General features: G+C 46.3%; 1 protein-coding gene and 1 non-coding gene across 4 annotated transcripts in view; both read left to right on the plus strand.

The window, feature by feature from the left end:
- RPL21 (ribosomal protein L21) overlaps positions 1 to 18,880 on the plus strand; it is a 500,216-nt gene extending 481,336 nt beyond the window's left edge. Inside the window, exons 1-6 of one of the 3 annotated variants that reach the window (XM_068266993.1) lie at positions 1,139 to 1,218; positions 4,750 to 4,840; positions 8,820 to 8,881; positions 11,890 to 12,002; positions 18,402 to 18,552; positions 18,764 to 18,880. In XM_068266993.1, the coding sequence (XP_068123094.1) occupies positions 4,774 to 4,840; positions 8,820 to 8,881; positions 11,890 to 12,002; positions 18,402 to 18,552; positions 18,764 to 18,853 (483 nt within the window). In that variant the 5' untranslated portion in view covers positions 1,139 to 1,218; positions 4,750 to 4,773 and the 3' untranslated portion in view covers positions 18,854 to 18,880. Of the gene's footprint in view, positions 1 to 1,138; positions 1,219 to 1,253; positions 1,277 to 4,749; positions 4,841 to 8,819; positions 8,882 to 11,889; positions 12,003 to 18,401; positions 18,553 to 18,763 lie in introns of those variants that run through there. The other 2 variants (XM_068266994.1, XM_068266995.1) reach the window with 2 other exon arrangements.
- Positions 12,032 to 12,168, plus strand: LOC137555123 (small nucleolar RNA SNORA27). The gene has a single exon (XR_011027822.1). It is a non-coding gene; the product is annotated as a small nucleolar RNA SNORA27 (small nucleolar RNA).
- Positions 18,881 to 20,721: the final 1,841 nt, after the last annotated feature.

Below are 20,721 nucleotides of genomic sequence, written 5' to 3' on the forward strand. Positions count from 1 at the left end.
ATGACGTGTGGAAGCGGAGATATTTATTATTTTACCATCAGCAGCATAATTAACTTCACACTGAGCATGCGTGCTACTCAGTATGGAAGAGAGCTTACGGGCAGCGCAGTCAGACATTATACCGCCTTCAGATGCCCAGATATCTCATGTAGTGTTAGCCTTAAAGGACAATTGAATTGATCCGAATCTATTTTGTGAGTCGAATCATCCGAATCATCAAAATAAGTGATTCGGATCGCAAAAGGGGCAGGGCCAGGAGCGACACGCCACCCTCTTAGCGGGCAGCGGGGTCCTGGAAGCAGAGCAGAGATGGATCGCTCTGTTGAAGGGGAGGCAGCCTTGCACATCCACAGGTAGATGAGAGAGAGGGGACATGGGTGCCACTGCCAGATATGTGTAGAGCACACATACTGGCTAGAACGTGCTGCTCATTATAGGCTGTCTGTTCCGTAGTGCTGCACAGTGATCACATTGGAAGCTTTTGGCTCAGCTCAGCAACTTTGCAGGCTCTGTAATTGCAGGGCAATATGATCCTCCTGCACTGCTCTAAACAGCTGCACTTTACTTCTGGGAATGCTTTCTTTCACTGTGTGACGTTTGCTTTCAAAGTGTACAGATGAACATGTAGGTGAAATATATGTAAAGCATATGATTGCAGCATGTGGGTATTGTGTGCAAACAAACATTTCTGCTCTCTGCTCGTCCCTCCTCCCTTCTCTGTCCACTCCCTGCCCTCTGTCCATCTTCTCCCCTTCTCTGTATGTCCATCTTCTCCCCTTCTCTGTATGTCCATCCCCCTCCCCTTCTCTGTCCACCGCAGGGAAAGACCTGCATTTAAATGCTTCGGTAGTAAAATGATTCGAGATTCGGATCAAAGATCCGGATCTTTTCAATGATCCGATTCGAATCATCCGGATCATTGAAAAGATCCGAACTTCGCATCTCTAATCTCATGGTGTACCGCCTCTTTCCCTCCAAAAAGCTGATTAAATAGATGCCTGCCTGAAATGATAAAACAAATGCTCGCTGCTATACAACAGTTACATATTTGCTGTTATGTTATCTGTATGTTATTATCAATCGTGCTGTTCTGGACTCTGCGGCTTTTGGGCTTCCTCTGACTTCCGTGCAGGCAGTGTGAGGACAGCCGCGCAGTGTGGATGAGAGGAAAGGCGGGGGCCTTAGCTCTCTCTTTCCGCCGGACCCGCCATCTTGCAGGTAGCCGCATGAGAGAGTGTGCTCCGGGGAGCGGGAGGATCAGGCGGTAATATCCGGGGTAGGCGCTGTTCTGAGGGACGCGGTGTGAGCGGGAGAACGGGGAGAGTGCGCTTCTGAGGCGTATGGAGGGGTTGCCGGCAGCATAGGGGCTCCATATTGCGGGGGACAGCCAGGCCTGCTAAAGGTGCCAGCACAGGAGCTATAGACAGCGAGGTCTGCTATGGGTGGCCAGCCTGCACTGCTTGCTGTGGGACTTGATTCCTCATGCATTATGGGGGAGGTTGCTGGCAGCACGTGGGCTCTATACTGCTGGAGACAGCGAGATCTGCTATGGGTGGTAGCACAGGGGCTCTATGCTGCTGTAGACAAAGAGGCCTGCACTGCTAGCTGTGGGACTGGACTCAAACAGCATGGGGGCTCTATACTGAGGGAGACAGCCAGGCCTGCTATGGGCGGGCAGCTCTGCGTGGGACTGGACTCTTCATACAGCATTGGGGAGGCTGCTGGCAGCACAGGGGATCTATACTGCTGGAGACAGCCAGGCCTGCTATAGGTGGGCCAGCCTGCAGTGCTTGCTGTGGGACTGGACTCTTCATGTAGCACAGGTCCTCCTCTGTACTTCTGGAGATAGCAAGCCAAGATATATATATATATTTTCCTCTGCTACTAGCAGTGCTGTATGTCACTTATGCCAGTGCTGATTAATCGTTACTCATCAGTATAACTTATGGTTTTTAAGTATTGTCCAGAAAAGGGCATTTGAGGAAGATGCTCTGGATTGTGCCATTCTGCAACCTCACCTATAAACTGGCTTGTTACACTGGTAACTACTCACACATGCTGCTGATCATTTGGGCCTAGTAGGCAAATGTATAATCATTATGATTTGTGATTTGATTGGTCATTTACTCTTGAGCAGAATGATAAATATCAATCATTTCGGACTTGGGTTGGCCCTGCTGGGTAGATCTTGCAGCCCTTTACCAGTTTTGCCTTGTGCTACCAATTTATGTTAACCAAAATCTGCAGGAAATGTTGGACCTAGTCTACAATAGGTGACCCAACAGGAATCTTCATAGTAAAAATCAGTGATTGGAGTGCTGTTCCCTGTGAGGTTTTCTCCTGGGTCGCCTCAAGTAGACTAGCTTCCAAACATTGTCAGAAGAGTCAATGCACACCTTTTGTATGGTGTTTTGGTATTTTTGCAGACAGCAAGGCAATTGGAATAATGTATTGCAAGGAGAAAAAAAGGCTGAGAGTCTGTATCATAGGCCTTACCAGTGCAGGGGAATACAAATTGTTCTGGCACAAAACATGCTTAAAGGAACGCTGAGCAGTAACTAAATTCAAAATCTGAACTTACCTGGGGCTTTCTCCAGCCAACCGTAGGTCGGGAGGTCCCTCGGCGTCCATCTGGCTCTTCTCCCAGACCTTGGTCAGGTTCTCGATCGATTTCAACATGAAATCTCTCTGGAATTGACCTTGTGAAGCCACATTCGCCACTCTAGGTTCTGTCCCCCCAATGTAAATGCACAGTGTACTTTACCTGTCGCTGTCCGCAGCTGGCTCTGTGCTCTGTCCACATACACGCACCCCATGTGGTTGCCGGTGTATAAGTGTACGTGACGTCACACATGCCCAAGTCACGCTGGCAACCATGTGGGGAGTGTGTGGACGAAGCATGGAGCCAGGGCAGACACTGACAGGTAACATACTTCACGGGGGGCAGCTCTGGGTTTTGTCGCGTTCGCTGCTCATCCTGATATCGCCTTAACGTTGTGCAACCCCCCCAAGCATGCCAGCCCTACATCTTGCAGTGTGTCCGATTGATATAGGCGGCCTAATTGGGCATGCCCTTGGCGGAACCAATTTTCATGCGATAGTATTAATCAAATCGGATGGTCGATTACCTACCTGCTCCAACACTATGGAACTTCCTACCTCCACGCATTAGGGCAGCCCCCTCCATCTTCAAGAAGGCCCTCAAAACTCACTTTTTCACTCTGGCCTACCACCTCTCACAAATGCTCTAAAACCGCAGCTGAACTCTGTTCCCCCTACCTTTTCGTGTCCCTACCTCTCCCTCTAGATTGTAAGCCTTCGGACAGGGTCCTCCTCCTTTTGTGTCCTACCTGATCATGCACCTCCATTAGGGCTCATTCTTACTTGAGCGGGAATCGCGCGATTCCCGCTCAAGGCAAAATGCTAGCGGTTTAAAAACCGCTAGCACATGTAACACTATGTTTTTTGCGGTTAGCGTTAACCGCAAACGTGTTACATGCAGCGATTTGCCGGCGATTAGCATGCATAGCACCGCTAATTGCGATCGCTCCCAGAACGCTGCAGTGTCCAGTGATTTTTCCGTGTTAATTGCAGAAAAATCACTCCTGCAAAACGTTTTGCGGTTTTAGGTGTGAACCGAGCCTTACTGTGCACCCTTGCTATGCATTTGAGTGAACTCAACTTGCCTAATCTCCATGCTCCCATCCAGTGACTGACTAAGCATTACCTTGTACTCATACCGTGTTGCGTGATCTGGTTTGCATGTATTCCTGTATTGTCATTGCTGTATGTCACCCCTTAATATTGTATGTAACCTCAGTGTTCTCCCCAGGCTCTTTTAGCCGGGTGCTCCACCCGGCTAGATTTGGTGACCACCCGGCTGTCATCGGCTCACCTCCTCCTATGCTGTAAGCACAGTTGCCCTGCATTTTCAACTCGCCCCACCCGGCTACTTTTTCATGCCACCCGGCTGCTATTTCAGGCCACCCGGCTGGAAAAAAATTCTGGGGAGAACACTGTACCTAAACTAATGTCCAGCGCTGCGTAATATGTTGGCGCTTTATAAATGGTAAATAAATCAGCTGATATATGGGCCACCTTTACTCCTATGCTGACTAGACAAACTGCCACTTGAGCTGTGTATGTACGCGTTGTTAACTCTGAAAGATTCAGTTGATAGTTGACGATCTGAGCATTGTTCATTATGCCCTATTTTGCTTTCTTTGAGAAGCTGCAGATTTAGTGCTTGAAGGGGAAAAATTGCATGCAGTCCTTGTTTGATTTAGTCGGGGACATTGGCCTCAATTCACTAAGCTTATCTCCTGTCTTTAATAACTCATCTAGAGTTGTTACCATGGTGATAAGGCATGTAGTATTCAGGAAACATTTTACCTCAAGCAAGCCTAAAGTTAACTCTTCTGTCTTTAAGTTAACTCTTCAATCCTTAAAATAACTCCAGAGTTAAAGACAGGCTGTTTATTAACTGCATGTGAAATTAACTACAGAGGCGGTAACTTAAGGAATGAAGAGATAAAATAACGCTCTCACTGTGTGGAGGTAAGTTTTCTCTTGCCTTATTATCTCCAGCATGATCTTAGTGAATTGAGGCCATAGAACTTTACATATAAATGTCTGGGAAAAGCCATTAATACGTGTGGATGCAATGATATTTCTTGCAAAAAGTAACAGACGGGAGACATTGTAAATAATGTAAGGTAATGATTTCACATTTTTCTTGCTCATCCACAGTAAAGTGCAAGTGATTTAGAGAAAATGACGAACACAAGGGGCAAAAGGCGTGGAACCCGTTATATGTTCTCTAGACCCTTCCGCAAGCATGGTAAGTATAGCTGCTACTTAAAGTGGATCCGAGGTGAACTTTTACACATTGCATAATTGTGTTCCTTTCCTATTGTTTATAGGGCATTCCTCAAGCCTAATACTTTTTTGTTTTAATACTCTAATTCCCTATAAACTAAAAAGCCACGCCCACAGGTTTTCAGAGAGCCTTGACAGTAGCAAGTCTGGGCAGGAGGAGGGGGAGGTGTTACTAGCCATTGATTTCAGAGGCAGAGGGGAGGAGAGGGGATTAGGCTGATGGCTCAAGATAAGCCTGCCTCTGTGTAATGTTTACAAACATGGCTGCTGTCATTGTATCACAGGAATAAATAATCATATTCTATTAAAACAGTTTACAGCTAGATTTGCTGTGTAAACCCATATCTCCCAACTTTTTGAGATGAGAGAAAGTTACACTTAAGCCACACCCTCACCACGCCTCTAGTCACGCATACCATAAAGATTTTATAAGAAACCTATGTTGTTTTATAATTCAAAGAACACTGGTCCTTTCTATCCTGGTTCATTTTCCTTCATAGTAACATTTTAAATTAGTAATATATCAATTTAAAGGATGGGAATAAAGTTTAGAGTCAATCAAACACATTTTTTAGTAGAGAAATATACATATTTACATAGAAAGAGGGACAAAGTCCTGAAAGAGGGACAAATGAGGGTGAAAGAGGGACAGGGCTCCCAAAAAGGGACTGTCCCTCCGAATAAGGGACAGTTGGGAGCTATGTAAACCATCTAAACTTTAGATAAGATATATAGACAAGTTACTTGATATAATTAGTTTTTCATCTCGGATCCGCTTTAAAGTGTACATGTGACAAAATAATTGATAAAATAGATACTCCCCTTAGTAGAGATAAGCCTCTGGATGGTCCAGAGCTTCCCTCCCATCTTCCTCAACCAAGCCTTGTCAGAAATGTTCTTGTGGCCACATTCCCATCCACGCTATTTTTATTTCCTAGTCTCTGGTCTCCACCTGCCTTAAACCTCATCTACACAGTACAATTTTCCGTCAGATCGAATCTATTAATTTCCAACCGGTCCAATCAAATTGCATTAGATTTTGCAATAGATTTTGGGTACTTATCAAAGCAAAATCTGTTGCAAAATTGATCTGAAACAATTTGGACGTCTACACACAGTGCAATGTCTTATCAGATCCATCTATCTGTTGGAAAATTGTACCGTGTAGATGAGCCTTTAGTCACTGCCACTTTTCAGTTTTGTTCTGCTTGCTATTGTCATGCTTTTCTTGTGGGTCAGATCCAGTGGTGGGCTGAAATTTTGCATGTGCAAAATTTTGCATCGCAATTGCGCATTGTAACCGTAATGCGATATTTCAGAGAAAATTGTGATTCGTATGTAAAAGTAGTATTTTAAAATTTCTCGTAATTTTCGCAAATTGTTGCATAATTTCTTGCTGACTTTAGAGGTTAATAGCAAAGACCCCATACATGCTATTGCTACCAAAATTGCTACATACGGTAACCAATTAAGGACCGGGCTGTTTTTCACTGATCTGTGCTGCGTGGGCTCTCCAGCCCACAGCACAGATCAGCAGGCACGCAGGGCGATCAGGGGGATGTCCTGCTGGGGGGGGGGATCTGATCACCGCTGCTCTGTGTGACCAAGCCGGGGGGGGGGGTTGGGGGGCTCCTCAAAGCCCCCTCCGCAGCGATACCCAGCCTCCCTGTCCTTCCCTCCCCTCCTTCCTATGGGTGCACAGGGCGGCGATCCGTCCTGCGTCGCCTCTGATGGGCTTCAGCCTATCGGATGCCTGCGATCCCCAGCCAATCAGAGGCCAGGGATCACTGATCTCCTTTACGGCGCAGTAGCGCCGTATGATGTAAACAGCGGGGATTTCTTCCCCGCATGATTACATTTAGCCTGCGAGCCGCGATCGGAGGCTTGCAGGCTGTTCACGAACGAGCGGCCGTTTCCATGTAAAACCACTAACGACCTGCCGACGCCTATCGGCGTTAGGCGGTCGTTAAGTGGTTAAGCAGAATAGTGGGTAGAAGTCACAAAAATACCTTTGTAGTTTTTGAGAAACTTTATTATAAAAATGCAATGAAAAAATGTTTTTTAAACTGTCATTTTTCTAAGTTTTTAAAAACCATTTTTTACTTGCATTTTTAAAATCAAGTTTCTCAAACTATGGAGTGTTTTTTTTGCCCTGTACCCACGTTTCCCCTAAACCGATGTAGCAGTTTTGGTGCAATAGCATGTATGGGGGCTTTGCTATTCACTGCTAAATTCTGCAAGAAATGACGTGAAATTTCGTGAAATTTTATGCAAAATTATGACTGACTACACAAAATCAATTGAATTTGCAAATCGTAATTGCGTGTAAGCGCAATTGCAAAAATGTACATGAAATTTTGCGGAGTTGTAATTTGTTTACGATTACTAGTCAGATCCAGTGAGGCGCTCAGTATTATTGATTTATATAGAGCCAGCATCTTCTGTGGCACCCTCATTAATAAAGGGGAACTTCAGCCTAAACAAACATACTGTTATCAAGTTACATTAGTTATGTTAATTAGAATAGATAGGTAATATAATCTCTTACCCACCCTGTTTTAAAAGAACAGGCAAATGTTTGTGAATCATGGGGGCTGCCATCTTTGTCATGGGGGCAGCCATCTTTTTGGTTGAAAGGAGGTGACAGGGAGCAGGAGACACAGTTCCAACTGTCCTGATAACCCCTCCCAGCTGCACACACTAGGCTTTAAATGTCAAATTCAAAATGTAAAAAAAAAATTGCACCAAAACAGCAGAACGAGAACAAAATCAGCAACCCCATCATGCTTTGCAGCATCAGGGGAAAAATGCCCAGGCAGTTTTCTTCTGTGCAGCTAAAAATGAGGCTTGTATAAGAGAAACAAAGTTCTGATGCTGTGAAACTGTTAAAGAAACACAAGCTGCTGAGTCGATTTTTAGTCCGGAGGTTCACTTTAAGGCAGCGACTGCAACGCAATCTAGAACAAGGCTGAATGGTGCTAGTGCCATATTGAACATGGAAGACACTGCAGCATGAGTAGGGATGAGCTCCGCAATTCGGATTATGAGTTCTGAATAAAACAATTCCTTTATGCATGCGGGCCTCAGCAGAGAAAGTTAACTTGCCCTTATCATTGCTTCTGACTGTTCATGTCATGTTCTATCGCTCCGATACTTAATGCTTCAAAGCCGGAAGTATTAGTGAGGTGGAGCACAGTGGCCAAAGGTAGCAGCAAGGGTGAGTTATTGCACTCTGCTGTGGCCTGCATGTGTATATGCTCTGTTTCATTCGCAATCATTGCAGAGCTCATCCTTTCTCTTATGTAAATGTTGTTTTTTTTTTTTTTTTGATTTTTTTTTTACGGTTTCCTTCTTGTTGTGAATTTTCTGTTTACCTTCTTTTATAGAATGCCAAAGTAACCCATGTCACTCGCATATATCAGCAATTTAGCATTTTCTGCAAAGTAGTTGCATACATTTCAGTACTATTTTTAAATGTAGAGTATTATTGACAGGTTTGCAAAGTTGACCTGGCTGTCCACATTTTTGTTTTAGTAAATATCACACCGGAATATTCCCACTGTTGGACATTAGCCAGAAACTTTGCTTTTTTTTTTTTTTTTTTTTCCCTATCTATAAATATTTGAGAACATCAAACCTTTTTTTTTCCCTTCAGATCTCCATATTTCACTACCCCCTATTACACTACCACTGTTTCCTTTAGTCGAGTGCTTTTTATTAATGTGTGCTTATTTTACTGACTCCCAATTTAGTGTGCCTTTTTTATAGTACCCCCTGTTATGATCTTCCCGCACGATGTGGGGGAAAATGCCAAGGAACCCTGATTGAGAAAGCCTGATGTGTATATAGTAGTTATAGATTAGAGCATCAGGAGAAAGCTCTGTTTGATGGAAAGATGACCATGAATGTTTCTAGTGTTAATGCTGCTGTTTCTCTTCTAGGAGTGGTACCACTGTCTACCTATATGCGTATCTACAAGAAGGGTGATATTGTGGACATCAAGGTACCTTATACTTTTGGTAACAAATGTTTTGAAGCTTTTTGAGCAATTAACACAAGGGCACATGGTGTACCTGAGGGTGTTTTTGTTCCCATCTAAAAGACATGCCTCTGTTGGTCCTCCAAGCTGATGACAGACCCCTAACCCCCCCAATCCCCCTCGCCCTTCGTGCCATGCTAGCCCCACAGCATCTAGCAACAAGGAGCTTGTCGCAGAGTAATGGGGAAGGGATGTCCATTGCAGTAGAAGGCCCCTTCTCTTAGCTACTTATGCATGAAAGATCAGGAGGATGCCAGGCAACTGGTATTGTTTAAAAGGAAATTAGTCTCAATATCCCTCAGGTTAGTTGTCCTTTAAAGAGACTCTGTAACATTAAAAAGATCCCCTGGGGGGTACTCACCTCGGGTGGGGGAAGCCTCCGGATCCTAATGAGGCTTCCCACGCCGTCCTCTGTCCCACGGGGGTCTCTCCGCAGCCCTCCGAACAGCCGGCGACTGTGCCGACTGTCATTTCAATATTTACCTTTGCTGGCTCCAGCGGGGGCGCTGTGGCGGCTTTCCATTCCGAACTACACGGAAATACCCGATCTCATTCGGGTCCGCTCTACTGCGCAGGCGCAGGAAACTTGCGCCTGCGCAGTAGAGCGGACCCGACGGCGATCGGGTATTTCCGTGTAGTTCGGAGCCGACAGCCGTCAGAGCGCCTGCGCAGGAGCCAGGAAGGTAAATGACGTCACCGCTGCCCGGACTCCACGGAGGGCTGCAGCGAGACCCCTGACGGATGGAGGACGGCGTGGGAAGCCTAATTAGGATCCGGAGGCTTCCCCCACCCGAGGTGAGTACCCCCCAGGGGATCTTTTTATGTTACAGTTCCTCTTTAAACTGGCCATAGGGTGAGAACACGTTAGTGTGTACCTTTTGAAAATTGCATATTACTATCGGTAGTGAGATTCCGACAGCTGAGCTAGTAGGCGTATTACAGTATCCATTAATTGTGAAGTATATACTGCCCAGGTTATTAATGGGTTTGTGTGTCCATAACTGCAGCCAGACTGAACTGCAGCGATACCAGTCTTGAGTACAACATCGCTCTATGATGATCCTTCTCCTAACGACTTACCTTCATGGTAATTGTGAGTTAATCATTTCACCGGTTCTGAGAGCATGTTTTGTATTCTACACTTTTATTTATTCTATCATCTATGTTGTGGCTACACTTTGCAGAACATTGTAGCCAATATATGCTGAGCGGTGTTGTAAGCTCGATGTCTGTAGTCTTGCAAGAACCATGGCTGTGTAGTTAAAGAGTCAGAGCAAGTTTTGGGTACCTGGAGTCGGTTGTTTCATAAACTGAGTTGGATGATTTTTGTACACACTCCATAGCCCTGCAAGGGATGTGGAGTTGGCTTATTTTTGTTCTGTCTACACAGCCCTGGAAAGAACTACTTCCTTTAATTACACACTGGGAAATTGGTCTACAGGAGCCAGTGAAAGATGCAACTTAAGTACCCCTGAACCCAGGTAAAATCTATTATGCTGGGAATACACGGCTCGATCCGGCGGCCGATTAGCCACCGTATCGACCCCAGCCGCGTCCGCGTGGATCGATTACCGCTCATCCCCGCCGGCGCTCCTTATCAGCCGCTCGATTCCCTGGCATAGTCCGGCGGGGATCGAGCGGGCGGAGGTCGAGCAGCTTGATCGGAGCAACTGAATATGATCAGCTGCTCAATACACGGTACAGAAACGTACCGTGTATCCCCAGCATTAGATAAAGCCTATGGTATGCTAGATTATCTGTTTAGGAGTGTCCTGGCTCTGCTTGTTGCCATCGGAGGTACTTCGCTGCACTCCTTTTTTCTCTTGCCATCCGAAAGTTTCTTAAAACGGCTCAAAACTATTAAGTGAGTGAGCTTGGAGCTGTGCCTGTGCAGTGAAACTAGCACTTGCTTTCCCTGTGCTTGAGCGGATAGGAACTTGTGCCTGCGCAGTTCAGATACACGCTCCGTCGCTAGTGGAAGCTTCCTGGTTTTCTTATTCGACTGGAATATTCTATCGCATATGGAAGAGGCCTGAAACAGGTGGTGGCACTAACATGCAGTCCCAGGGCACTTCTTTTTAAGTTAATCTAGCCACCATGGGCTTTATTTAAAAGATTTTACTCTGGTTCAGGGGTACACTTTTAAAGGACAACTGAAGCAAGAAGGGTAAGGAGGCTGCCATATTTTCTTTTAAAGAGAATCTGTACTCTGAAATTCTTACAATAAAAAGCATACCATTCTATTCATTATGTGCTCCTGGTCCCCTCTGTGCTGTTTCTGCCATTCTCTGCTGCAAACCTGGCTTGTAATTGCCAGTTTTAGGCAGTGTTTACAAACAAACTAACCAGCTTCTAATAGGCTCAGCTAAGCAGAGTGTGTTAGTCACACAGAGCCTGCAGGGGGTGTGTACAGCTTCTAGCTAATCACAAGCAGCCCTGCACATTCCAGTCTGACTGCCTCAGCCTGACTGTGCCGACTATAGAGAGAAGATTAGATCATATAACAGAGATAACACAGCTACTGTGCAATTAGGAAAAGCTGCAGTAAGCCAGACCACATTAGAAAAGGCATAGGAACTTATAGCATAGAAGAAATAAAGATAAACAATTTGTTACAGAGTCTCTTTAAGCAATATCAGTTTCCCGGCTGCTCTGATCCTTTGCCTTTAATATGTTTAGCCATAGCCCCTGAACAAGCATAAGCTGATCAGATGTTTCTGACTTTGTCAGATCTGAAAAGATTAGCTGCATGCTTGCTTCTGGTGTTCAGACATTACCGCAGCCGACTAGATCAGCAGGGCTGGCAGGCAACTGGTATTGTTTAAAAGGAAATAAATATGGCAGCCTCCATATTCTTCTCACTTCAGTTGTCCTTTGAGTTTGGCTGCAAGAGAGGCAGTATGTAATTGGTTTCTATGCGTCTGCCTAGCTGGAAAGCCTACAGTTTGCTGACCCAGTCTCACTGTTTGCAGGGTATGGGCACAATCCAACAGGGGATGCCACACAAGTGCTACCATGGAAAAACTGGCCGCATCTACAACGTGACACAGCATGCTGTGGGTATAATCGTGAACAAACAGGTCAAGTAAGTGAATTAGTATTACTTTATACCTGTTCCGCCCACACACTTTGCCATTTAGATTTGTCTTGTATCTATATTGGTCATTCAGGGAGGGCTAAATTAATTATCCTCTTAAAACGCAAACCAGGCCCCCTCATGCCTGGCTTGTGTCCTGTCAGGGGAAACATTTCTGTATGTGAATTTAGTCTTATGTTGTAGACTGCAGTAACCTTATTTTTGTTTGTTTATTGTGCAAAATAATTTCTGCTTTTGCAGTAACATTTGTTAGCTTATTTTTAAGTGTCACAATGACTGGTCCGCACGACAGGCGGGGCCCCAGTCTCTTGCTGGCTGGGGCCCCCAAACCACCATGCGATACCGAGAGGGAAGTGCGGCCAAGCCCTGGACCTCTCACCCCCAGGGAATTTATCCCCACTGCCTCTAAACTGAATGCTAACTGCAACAAACACAATTGCTCACTCCCAGCTAAAGTAATTTCCTACCTTTATCTGGTCAGCAGACTCCAGTCAGCCAATCAGGTGATAGGTGTACAGGTGATGGGTGACTTTTTTCTTTTAAAGCATTCCTTTGAAACACAATTTATACATTTTACAGCAGAGTATTTGCCAAAGGGCCAGTTTCCACTATAAAATGTAGAATGCACAGTAATGCATTCTGCATTCTATTTCTTCATCATATGGCTTGTTTGCAAAGACCATATCAGTTTATTTTAATGGAGGCAGACACCCAATTGCTATAAAATGTATTGGGCATTGTGCTGGTAATTTGGTGATAATTGGATTACTTAAGTGGAAACTGCACACTAGGATTAACATCTGCCCATTGGCACCCTTGTTAGTAAAATGTATAACAAGCCTTGGTTCAAAAGGCATGCAGTGACAACAGGCCCCAAGTACAGGCGAGGGTAATATTTCAGCACTTTACATACCCTTACGAATCCCTGATGTGTTAAACACATTTGAGACCTCTAAAGTAGAGAATTTTGTTATGGTAATTTCTGATATAGTAAACTCAGTCCTCAGGCCCAATCCAATTTCTGTACAATGTATGACCAGTTCTGATATAGTAAGCGTCTAATATAGTAAATTACTTTTTCTGGTCCCTTGGAGTTTACTATAAATGGATTCTACTGTATACAGTCTGGAATTGGGCTGGAGCTATTTGCATCTCACTGACCATCTCTAAAGATGACATAGGAGGGGCTGTTTGTGCTGCCAGGAGGCAGTTTGCACCACCGTCAGTCTACGAATGGGACAGGTACACATGCCACTGTGTGCGGACAGTGACTCTGGTCTCCAAATAGAGCTGCTGAGTTTTTCTGCTTATATTTTAGCTTTAACTGGTTCCAGACAGTGCAAATGGAAATCTATGCCCTGTTTAGCACCAGTTATCCCCGCCAGGGTGTAATTTTCAATTAGCCCACTAGCTAACTTGCCCTGCATTGGCTCACTTTGATCACTGGGTCAGAAGCTAATGAAATCTGCCCCTGACTGGCTCACAGAGCTCTGCCGTATTAGCAATGACAGAGTGGGCTATCGGTGGATCCATGCGGTGTGCCTTTGATAAGCTGGCTTGGTTTTTATTTATTTTTTTTGTATCAATGTTCTCTGGTCATAAAAGGCTGGGTACTGCTGGTAATGAAATGGTTAATGTTTCTTGTAGTATAGCTTACGGAAGGTGGAGATGGCGAGCCAGGCAAAATGGCACTGGAAATTTGGGGACAGTTGGCACTGCCATAGGGCATAGGCCAAATGTGAATTAAGGCTGTAGCAGTCCTCAGTCAGCAAGTTGGGTGTCATCAAAAGACTAAGCCCAAATTACGATAAAACCGCATAATACGACCACGAGCAATAAAGGGGCCCATACACCTAACGATTTTCCCGGCGATATACAGCAGATTCGATCACTGTGATCAAATTTGCTGTGAAATCGTTACGCAAACAATTGATTTCCGTCCGAAATCAATTGTTCCCGTCGAGCCGTCCGTGCGGAAAATATTTCTCGGTCGGCAGTGCGTCGATAGCGGCGTTCGAATGACTGACCGCAACACAGTACCTGTTCTGGCTGGTGCGAGTCCCTGCTGTCACCGATGTCGTCTTCTCCGCTGGGTTCCGCGTTCCGGTCCGGCTGCCTTCACTTGCGCCGGCCGGAGCTGGTAATGTATGGGGGGGTAGGGATTTGGGAGGCAGCGGTGGCACCACCACAGATTGTGATTGGTTTCATACTGAAATCGATTCACAATCTGTTTGCAGTAAAGGCAGCCATACGATCCCTCTGATCAGATTCGATCAGAGAGGGATCTATCTGTTGATCGAATCTAGCAAATCGACCTGTGTATGGCCACCTTAACTGGATGCTTTTATTGGCTTACCTCAGTGGTGACCTGGAAGGGGAATAGTAATGAACGTTACCAGGACTTTTTGTAGGAGCAGCGTGAGGGTTTTTTTTTTTTTTTTTTGGCCCAAATTTTCCATTGCCTTAATTACATGTACCCAGAGAGAGTTCCTTAACCACTTGAGGACCCACCCTTTACCCCCCCCCCCCCCTTAAGGACCAGCGCTGTTTGTTGTGATCTGTGCTGGGTGGGCTCTGCAGCCCCCAGCACAGATCAGAATCAGAATCAGAATCACTTTATTTCGCCAAGTGCGACAGGCGCCGCACCCGGAATTATTTGTGAACACAAGGCATATTGGCAAGTGCAAACAGTACAAGTAACATTACACATAGTACAATTTATAAGGAAAACATTCCGACATAGTAAAAGACACATAGAGCGGTTGTCGCTTAGTTATGCAGAGATGAACATGAGTGACAGCCTATGGGCATGCATTCGTCCTCTAGTGCCCCGAGGAGCAGAAGGGGATTAGGAGATGGCATTGGAGAGAGATTCTGAGTTGAGGAGAGTGATCGCTTGAGGGAAGAAAGTGTTCCTACGCCTGGTGGTTTTGGTGTAGATGGACCTATAGCGACGTCCCGAGCGAAGAGGACTGAAGAAGTGATTGCCAGGGTGGGAGGGATCGAGTGTGATTCTATTTGCCCTGGACCTCATTCTGGATGTATGGAGAAGGTCTAAGGGTGGCAGGGGCGACCCAATGATCTTCTCAGCCACATTGATGACTCTCTGGAGTTTGTGCCTATCCTTCGCATTTGCCCCCGAGTACCAGACAATGATGGAGGAGCAAAGGACAGATTCGATGGTCGCCGTATAAAAACTGGTCAGTAGCTCCCTGGGCATGCCAAACTTCCTTAGTTGCCTCAGGAAGAACAGTCTCTGCTGGGCCTTCTTTTGGGTAGTAGAGGTGTTTTCGTCCCATCTCAAGTTCTCCGTGATGGTGGTGCCTAGGAACCGCGCGCTATGTACCCTGGTGACTTCGGTGCCATCAATGATGACCGGGCTGGGTTGTGGAGCGTTTTTTCTGAAGTTCACTATCAGTTCCACCGTTTTTGCAGTGTTTAGTACAAGTTTGTTGTCTGAGCACCATCTGAGAATCCGTTCGATCTCGCTGTGATATTCCAGTTCCGCTTTATCACCCATGAGTCCTACGATGGTGGTGTCATCTGCAAACTTAATGACCTTGACTGTATCCGTGGAGGAGGTGCAGCTGTTTGTATACAGGGAGAAGAGCATCGGAGACAGTACACATCCTTGCGGGGCGCCTGTGTTTGTGGTTCTTACACTGGAGGAGCAGCCTCCGAGTCTCACTAGCTGTGTCCTGTTCGTAAGGAAGTCCTTGATCCAGGTGCAAAGGGTTGGGTCGACACCAAGCTGTTCCAGGTCGTCGTGCAGAATGTTTGGGCAGATGGTGTTGAACGCGGAACTGAAGTCCAGGAGGAGGATCCTTGCGTAGGTCTTTGGTTTATCCAGGTGTTCAGTGATATGTGCAAGGCAGATGTTAATGGCGTCTTCCACAGACCGGTTTGCCCTGTATGCAAATTGTAGAGGATCCAATAGGGTGGCAGTGTGAAGCTTCAGGTGGGAGAGGACCAGTCTCTCGAAGGTCTTCATGATAATCGGGGTTAGGGCGACAGGTCTAAAGTTGTTTAGGTCCGTGACTCCTGGCTTCTTGGGGACCGGGATGATGTCGGCTTTTTTGAGGCAGGAGGGAACTTTGCCCAGCTCCAGGGATCTGTTGAAGATGGAAGTGAGGACCGGGGATAACTGTCCCGCACATGTTTTTAGACAGGATGGGGATATGCCATCTGGGCCTGAGGCCTTCCTAGTGTTTAGCTTCCGGAGGTGCCGCAGCACATCGGTCTCCTGGACTGTTAGCTGTATTGAGGGAGTATGACCAGCGTGTGGAGGAGAGGAGGGGGGTGGATGCCTGGGTGAGGATGTTTGATCCTCCGGGTGGGTGGGCTGGGCCTCGAACCTGCAATAGAATTTGTTGAGATCCTCAGCTAGTGCAGTGCTCGGAAGTATGTGTTGGGAAGGAGGCTTGAAGTTGGTGGCTGCCCTTAGGCCTTTCCAGACCTCTCGGACATTGTTGGACTGGAGATTGCGACTCAGCTTGTTTGAGTAGTCTCTCTTTGCCACCTTCAACTCTCTTTTCAAGATGTTCCTGGCTTCCCTGAAACTCTCCGGTGTTCCAGATTTGTGGGCTTCCTCTTTTTGCCTCCGGAGCCTGCGTAGCCTTCCGTTGAACCAGGGCTTGTTGTTCGGAAAGACCTTGATGGTTGTCGCTGGGATGCATGTCTCCTCGCAGAATCTAATGTAGGAGGGTGCACGCAGAGCGATCAGATCGCCCCCCTTTTTTCCCCCCTATGGGGATGATGTGCAGGGGGGGTCTGATCGCTCCTGCGTGCAGGCTAGTTGCGGGGGGGGCACCTCAAAGCCCCCCTCCGCGGCGACATTCACCCCCCTCCCTCTCCTACCTCTCCCCCCGGTGATCCGGGCTGCACAGGACGCTATCCGTCCTGTGCAGCCAGTGACAGGACGTCCCCTGTCACATGGCGGCGATCCCCGGCCGCTGATTGGCCGGGGATCGCCGATCTGCCTTACGGCGCTGCTGCGCAGCAGCGCCGTACAATGTAAACAAAGCGGATTATTTCCGCTTGTTTACATTTAGCCTGCGAGCCGCCATCGGCGGCCCGCAGGCTATTCACGGAGCCCCCCGCCGTGAATTGACAGGAAGCAGCCGCTCGCGAGAGCGGCTGCTTCCTGATTAATCAGCCTGCAGCTGGCGACGCAGTACTGCGTCGCTGGTCCTGCAGCTGCCACTTTGCCAACGCACGGTATAAGCGTGAGGTCGGCAAGTGGTTAATCAGACGCCTGTTTATGCTTAATTGTAGTCATTCATGTGATTGTTCTAGAACGTATTACAGGAGTTGCTAATTATGTAAAGACATGCAGATATGGTCCTTTTTTTTATTTTATTTTATTTTTTTTAAATTCATGTCGCAGCCCTGTTGATCCTCTGGCTTGAGGGCTTGTTTCCATTAGAGCGAATCTGCATGCTTTTCCCTGCATGCAGGTTCGCATAGACAATACAAGTGGATGGGACTGATTCCACTTGTCAGTATTTCTGAGCGGTTTTCTGTGCAGAAAAATATCTGCACGGCAGAGCAATCAGAATTCGCATACCGCTATGCGATTCGCATACAATGTATTTAATAGGAAATTTGCATGCGGTTTTGGTATGCGAATTTTCATGCAAATTCGCGTACGATTTCTCATAAAAACAATGGAAAAGTACAGAGGCACTGCCATGGTTAAATTCGAATACATAGTCATCCATGTGAAACCGAATGCGAATTCGCATACCACATGTGAAATTCGCTTCCACATGCAAATTTTTTCCCCGCGACGATTCCCACCGCACAAGTGGAAACGGGCCCTGAGTAGTGAGTCAAAACCCTTGAACAAGCGTATGGCTAATACAGTAAAACCTGAGTCTGAGTACCTGATCCTGCATGCCAGTTCAGGGTCTGTGGCTAAAAAAGTATTACCAGTAGAGACACAGGGTCAGGAGGACTGCCAGGCAACTGGTATTGATTAAAAAGAAATATGGCACCCTCCATTTACCTCTGACATCGGGTATCCTTCAAAAGGAAATCCCTCAAATCGGGTTCCCTTTTAAAGCAACCTGTGCAGTTAGTTAAAAACTAACCTCCCCATTAGAGATTATTGTAATGGTGTGTGCCGCAGGGGCTGGGGGTAGTATCTCTTACCTACGGGGTGCTGACCTGGCCTCCTGTCCATCTTAGTCGGACCGGAAGCATCAGCAGGCATTAATATGGGGCTCACAAATGGGCAGCATTGTCTGTTCAGTGATCATTATCAAACTTGTCACTGAAATCGATCACATTGACCTGATTGTACTTTTGGACCAAACACTCTATCCATTGGCCTAGGAGTTGAGTTAATCCTGCCAGCTATTACATGAATGCTTTCATTTTGTTTAGGGGTAAGATCCTTGCCAAAAGAATTAATGTCCGTGTTGAGCACATCCGCCACTCAAAGAGCAGAGACAGCTTCCTGGAGCGTGTGAAGGAGAACGAGAGAAAGAAGATCGATGCCAAGCAGAAGGGCACCTGGGTGCAGCTGAAGCGTCAGGTAAGGACCGGTCACCATTTTGTGTCCTGTATCGAATGCCCTTCCATAGAAATGCTCCATGATGACCTATCTCCAAACTATTTACTAAAACAGTAAAACTGAGTCAGACATTTCACCGGTTCTGAGAGCTTTTTCCATGCTTCCTCCATCATCTCATGATCATTTTTATTGTGACGCAGGATTGTAATGGTTATTTGTTTTGTTTTTGCAGCCAACCCCGCCGAGTGAAGCTCACTTCGTTCGAAAATTGGGGAAGGAACCAGAGCTCCTGGAACCAATTCCATATGAGTTCATGGCCTAACTTACTGCTATTAAACACTTTTCTCAAGCCAATGCCTTTGTGTGTATTATTTGACAAATTGTCGCAAGAAATGCACTGTCATACTGAGGTACAGAGATCTTCATGCAGAATATTCAACTTAGCCAGTGGTTAAAGGACTTACGAGCCGAGTCATAGAAAAAAAGTTAATTACCTTAGGTGAATATCAGACCTCAGGGCAGACGATCACTGCCCCCCTTGCTGTTTACAGATGCCCCATTAGCATAATCCACTTATCATTAGCGGCCCCGACCCGGCCCAGGGTCGCCTTAGCTCACACTGCTAAGAATCGCCGCTTTAAAAGTCCTCTGCCAGTGCCTGCGCAGTCCGCATACCCAGTACTGCGGCTGCGCAGGCTTTCAGCCCTGGGAGCGGCACATCGTAGCTCCGTATACACTGTACTAGGTCATGTGGGCGTCATCACATGACCGCCCACATGACTGACTGCCCTTCACTAGCCGCGCCCCCTCAGTCAGCACAGAATATCAGCGCTGAGCGAGGGAGGACGTTACCTAGCTACAGGATTTGTTTACTGCAGATTTGCATAAAATAACTTACTCTGCAGTAGAGGTCTGATATTCACCTAAGGTAATTAACTTTTTCTATGACTCGGCTCGTAAGTCCTCTAAAGGGATAGTTTAAAATTGCTGTAGCGCCTGTTCCCAAGAAGTCTACACTCACATCCCAGACAAAAACTCAATCCCACCTTCCAATAGGACTATCACATGAGGTTATATTATCCTTGTGATAGTCTTATTGGAAGGTGGGATTGAGAGTTTTTGTTTTATCTGGGATGTGAGTGTACTGTAGACTGTTAATTATTTTATGATTTTTATTTATATATTGTGTTGCGATGCACATTTTATGAAGCATAATTAGTGATATGGTTCACTCAGGTGCATGAGTTAATTTTAAGTGGTTAAAGGGAACCTGAAGCAAATAGTATATGGAGGCTGCCATATTTATTACGTTTAAAATACCAGTTGCATGGCAGCCCTACTTGACTACAGTAGTATCAATCACACCATAAACAAGCATGCAGCTAATCTTGTCAGATCTGACAATATTGTCAAAGGCCCAGTGCACACCAAAAACCTCTAGCAGATCTGCAAAACGCTAGAGGTTTTTGAAGCAGATTTCAGAGCGATTCTAGGCATGTTTAGAGAGATTTTCTAAACATGCCTAGCGTTTTTGGAGCATTTTTGTGTAGTAGATTTCAAATATTGTTACAGTAAAGCGGTTACTGAACAGCTTATGTAACAAAAACGCCTTGAAAACCGCTCTGATCTAGCGGTTTCCAGAGCTGTTTTCCTCTTTCCTATAGTTTAACATTGAGGCAGAAACGCCTCAGAAATCTACAACATGCTACCACCCCTGAGTTTGCGTTTGTGGAAAAAACAAACTGCTTTGGTGTGCACCATCCCATTCACTTTCATTAGCCAAGCGGTTTAAAAAACGCTCCAGAACCGCTCTGGTGTGCACCAGTCTAAACATTGGATCTGCTGCATGCTTGTTCAAGGTCTACGGCTAAAAGTATTAGTGGCAGATCAGCAGGAGAGCCAGGCAACTGGTATTGTTTAATTACCTAAAGACCACCCCACACCAATGGGAGTGGACGCAGCGGCAGCCCAAGGACCACCTAACGCCAATTGGCGTCAGGTCCTGGAGCCGGCTATTGAAGGAGATCATGCGCAGGCTGCGCACGCATCTTCTCGAGGTGGAGCTCCGCCCCGCCTTAAGTCTCCGAGTGGAAACCGCCGCTCGGGAGATGTCGTAATCGCCGTCTATTTACATGTACAGCACTGTACTGGGGACAGCCATGTGACACAGCTCAGTCCTGGTTGCCTTTA

This window comes from Hyperolius riggenbachi, chromosome 2 (assembly GCF_040937935.1).
Source record: "Hyperolius riggenbachi isolate aHypRig1 chromosome 2, aHypRig1.pri, whole genome shotgun sequence".
In the NCBI taxonomy this organism is placed as follows: Eukaryota; Metazoa; Chordata; class Amphibia; order Anura; family Hyperoliidae; genus Hyperolius; species Hyperolius riggenbachi.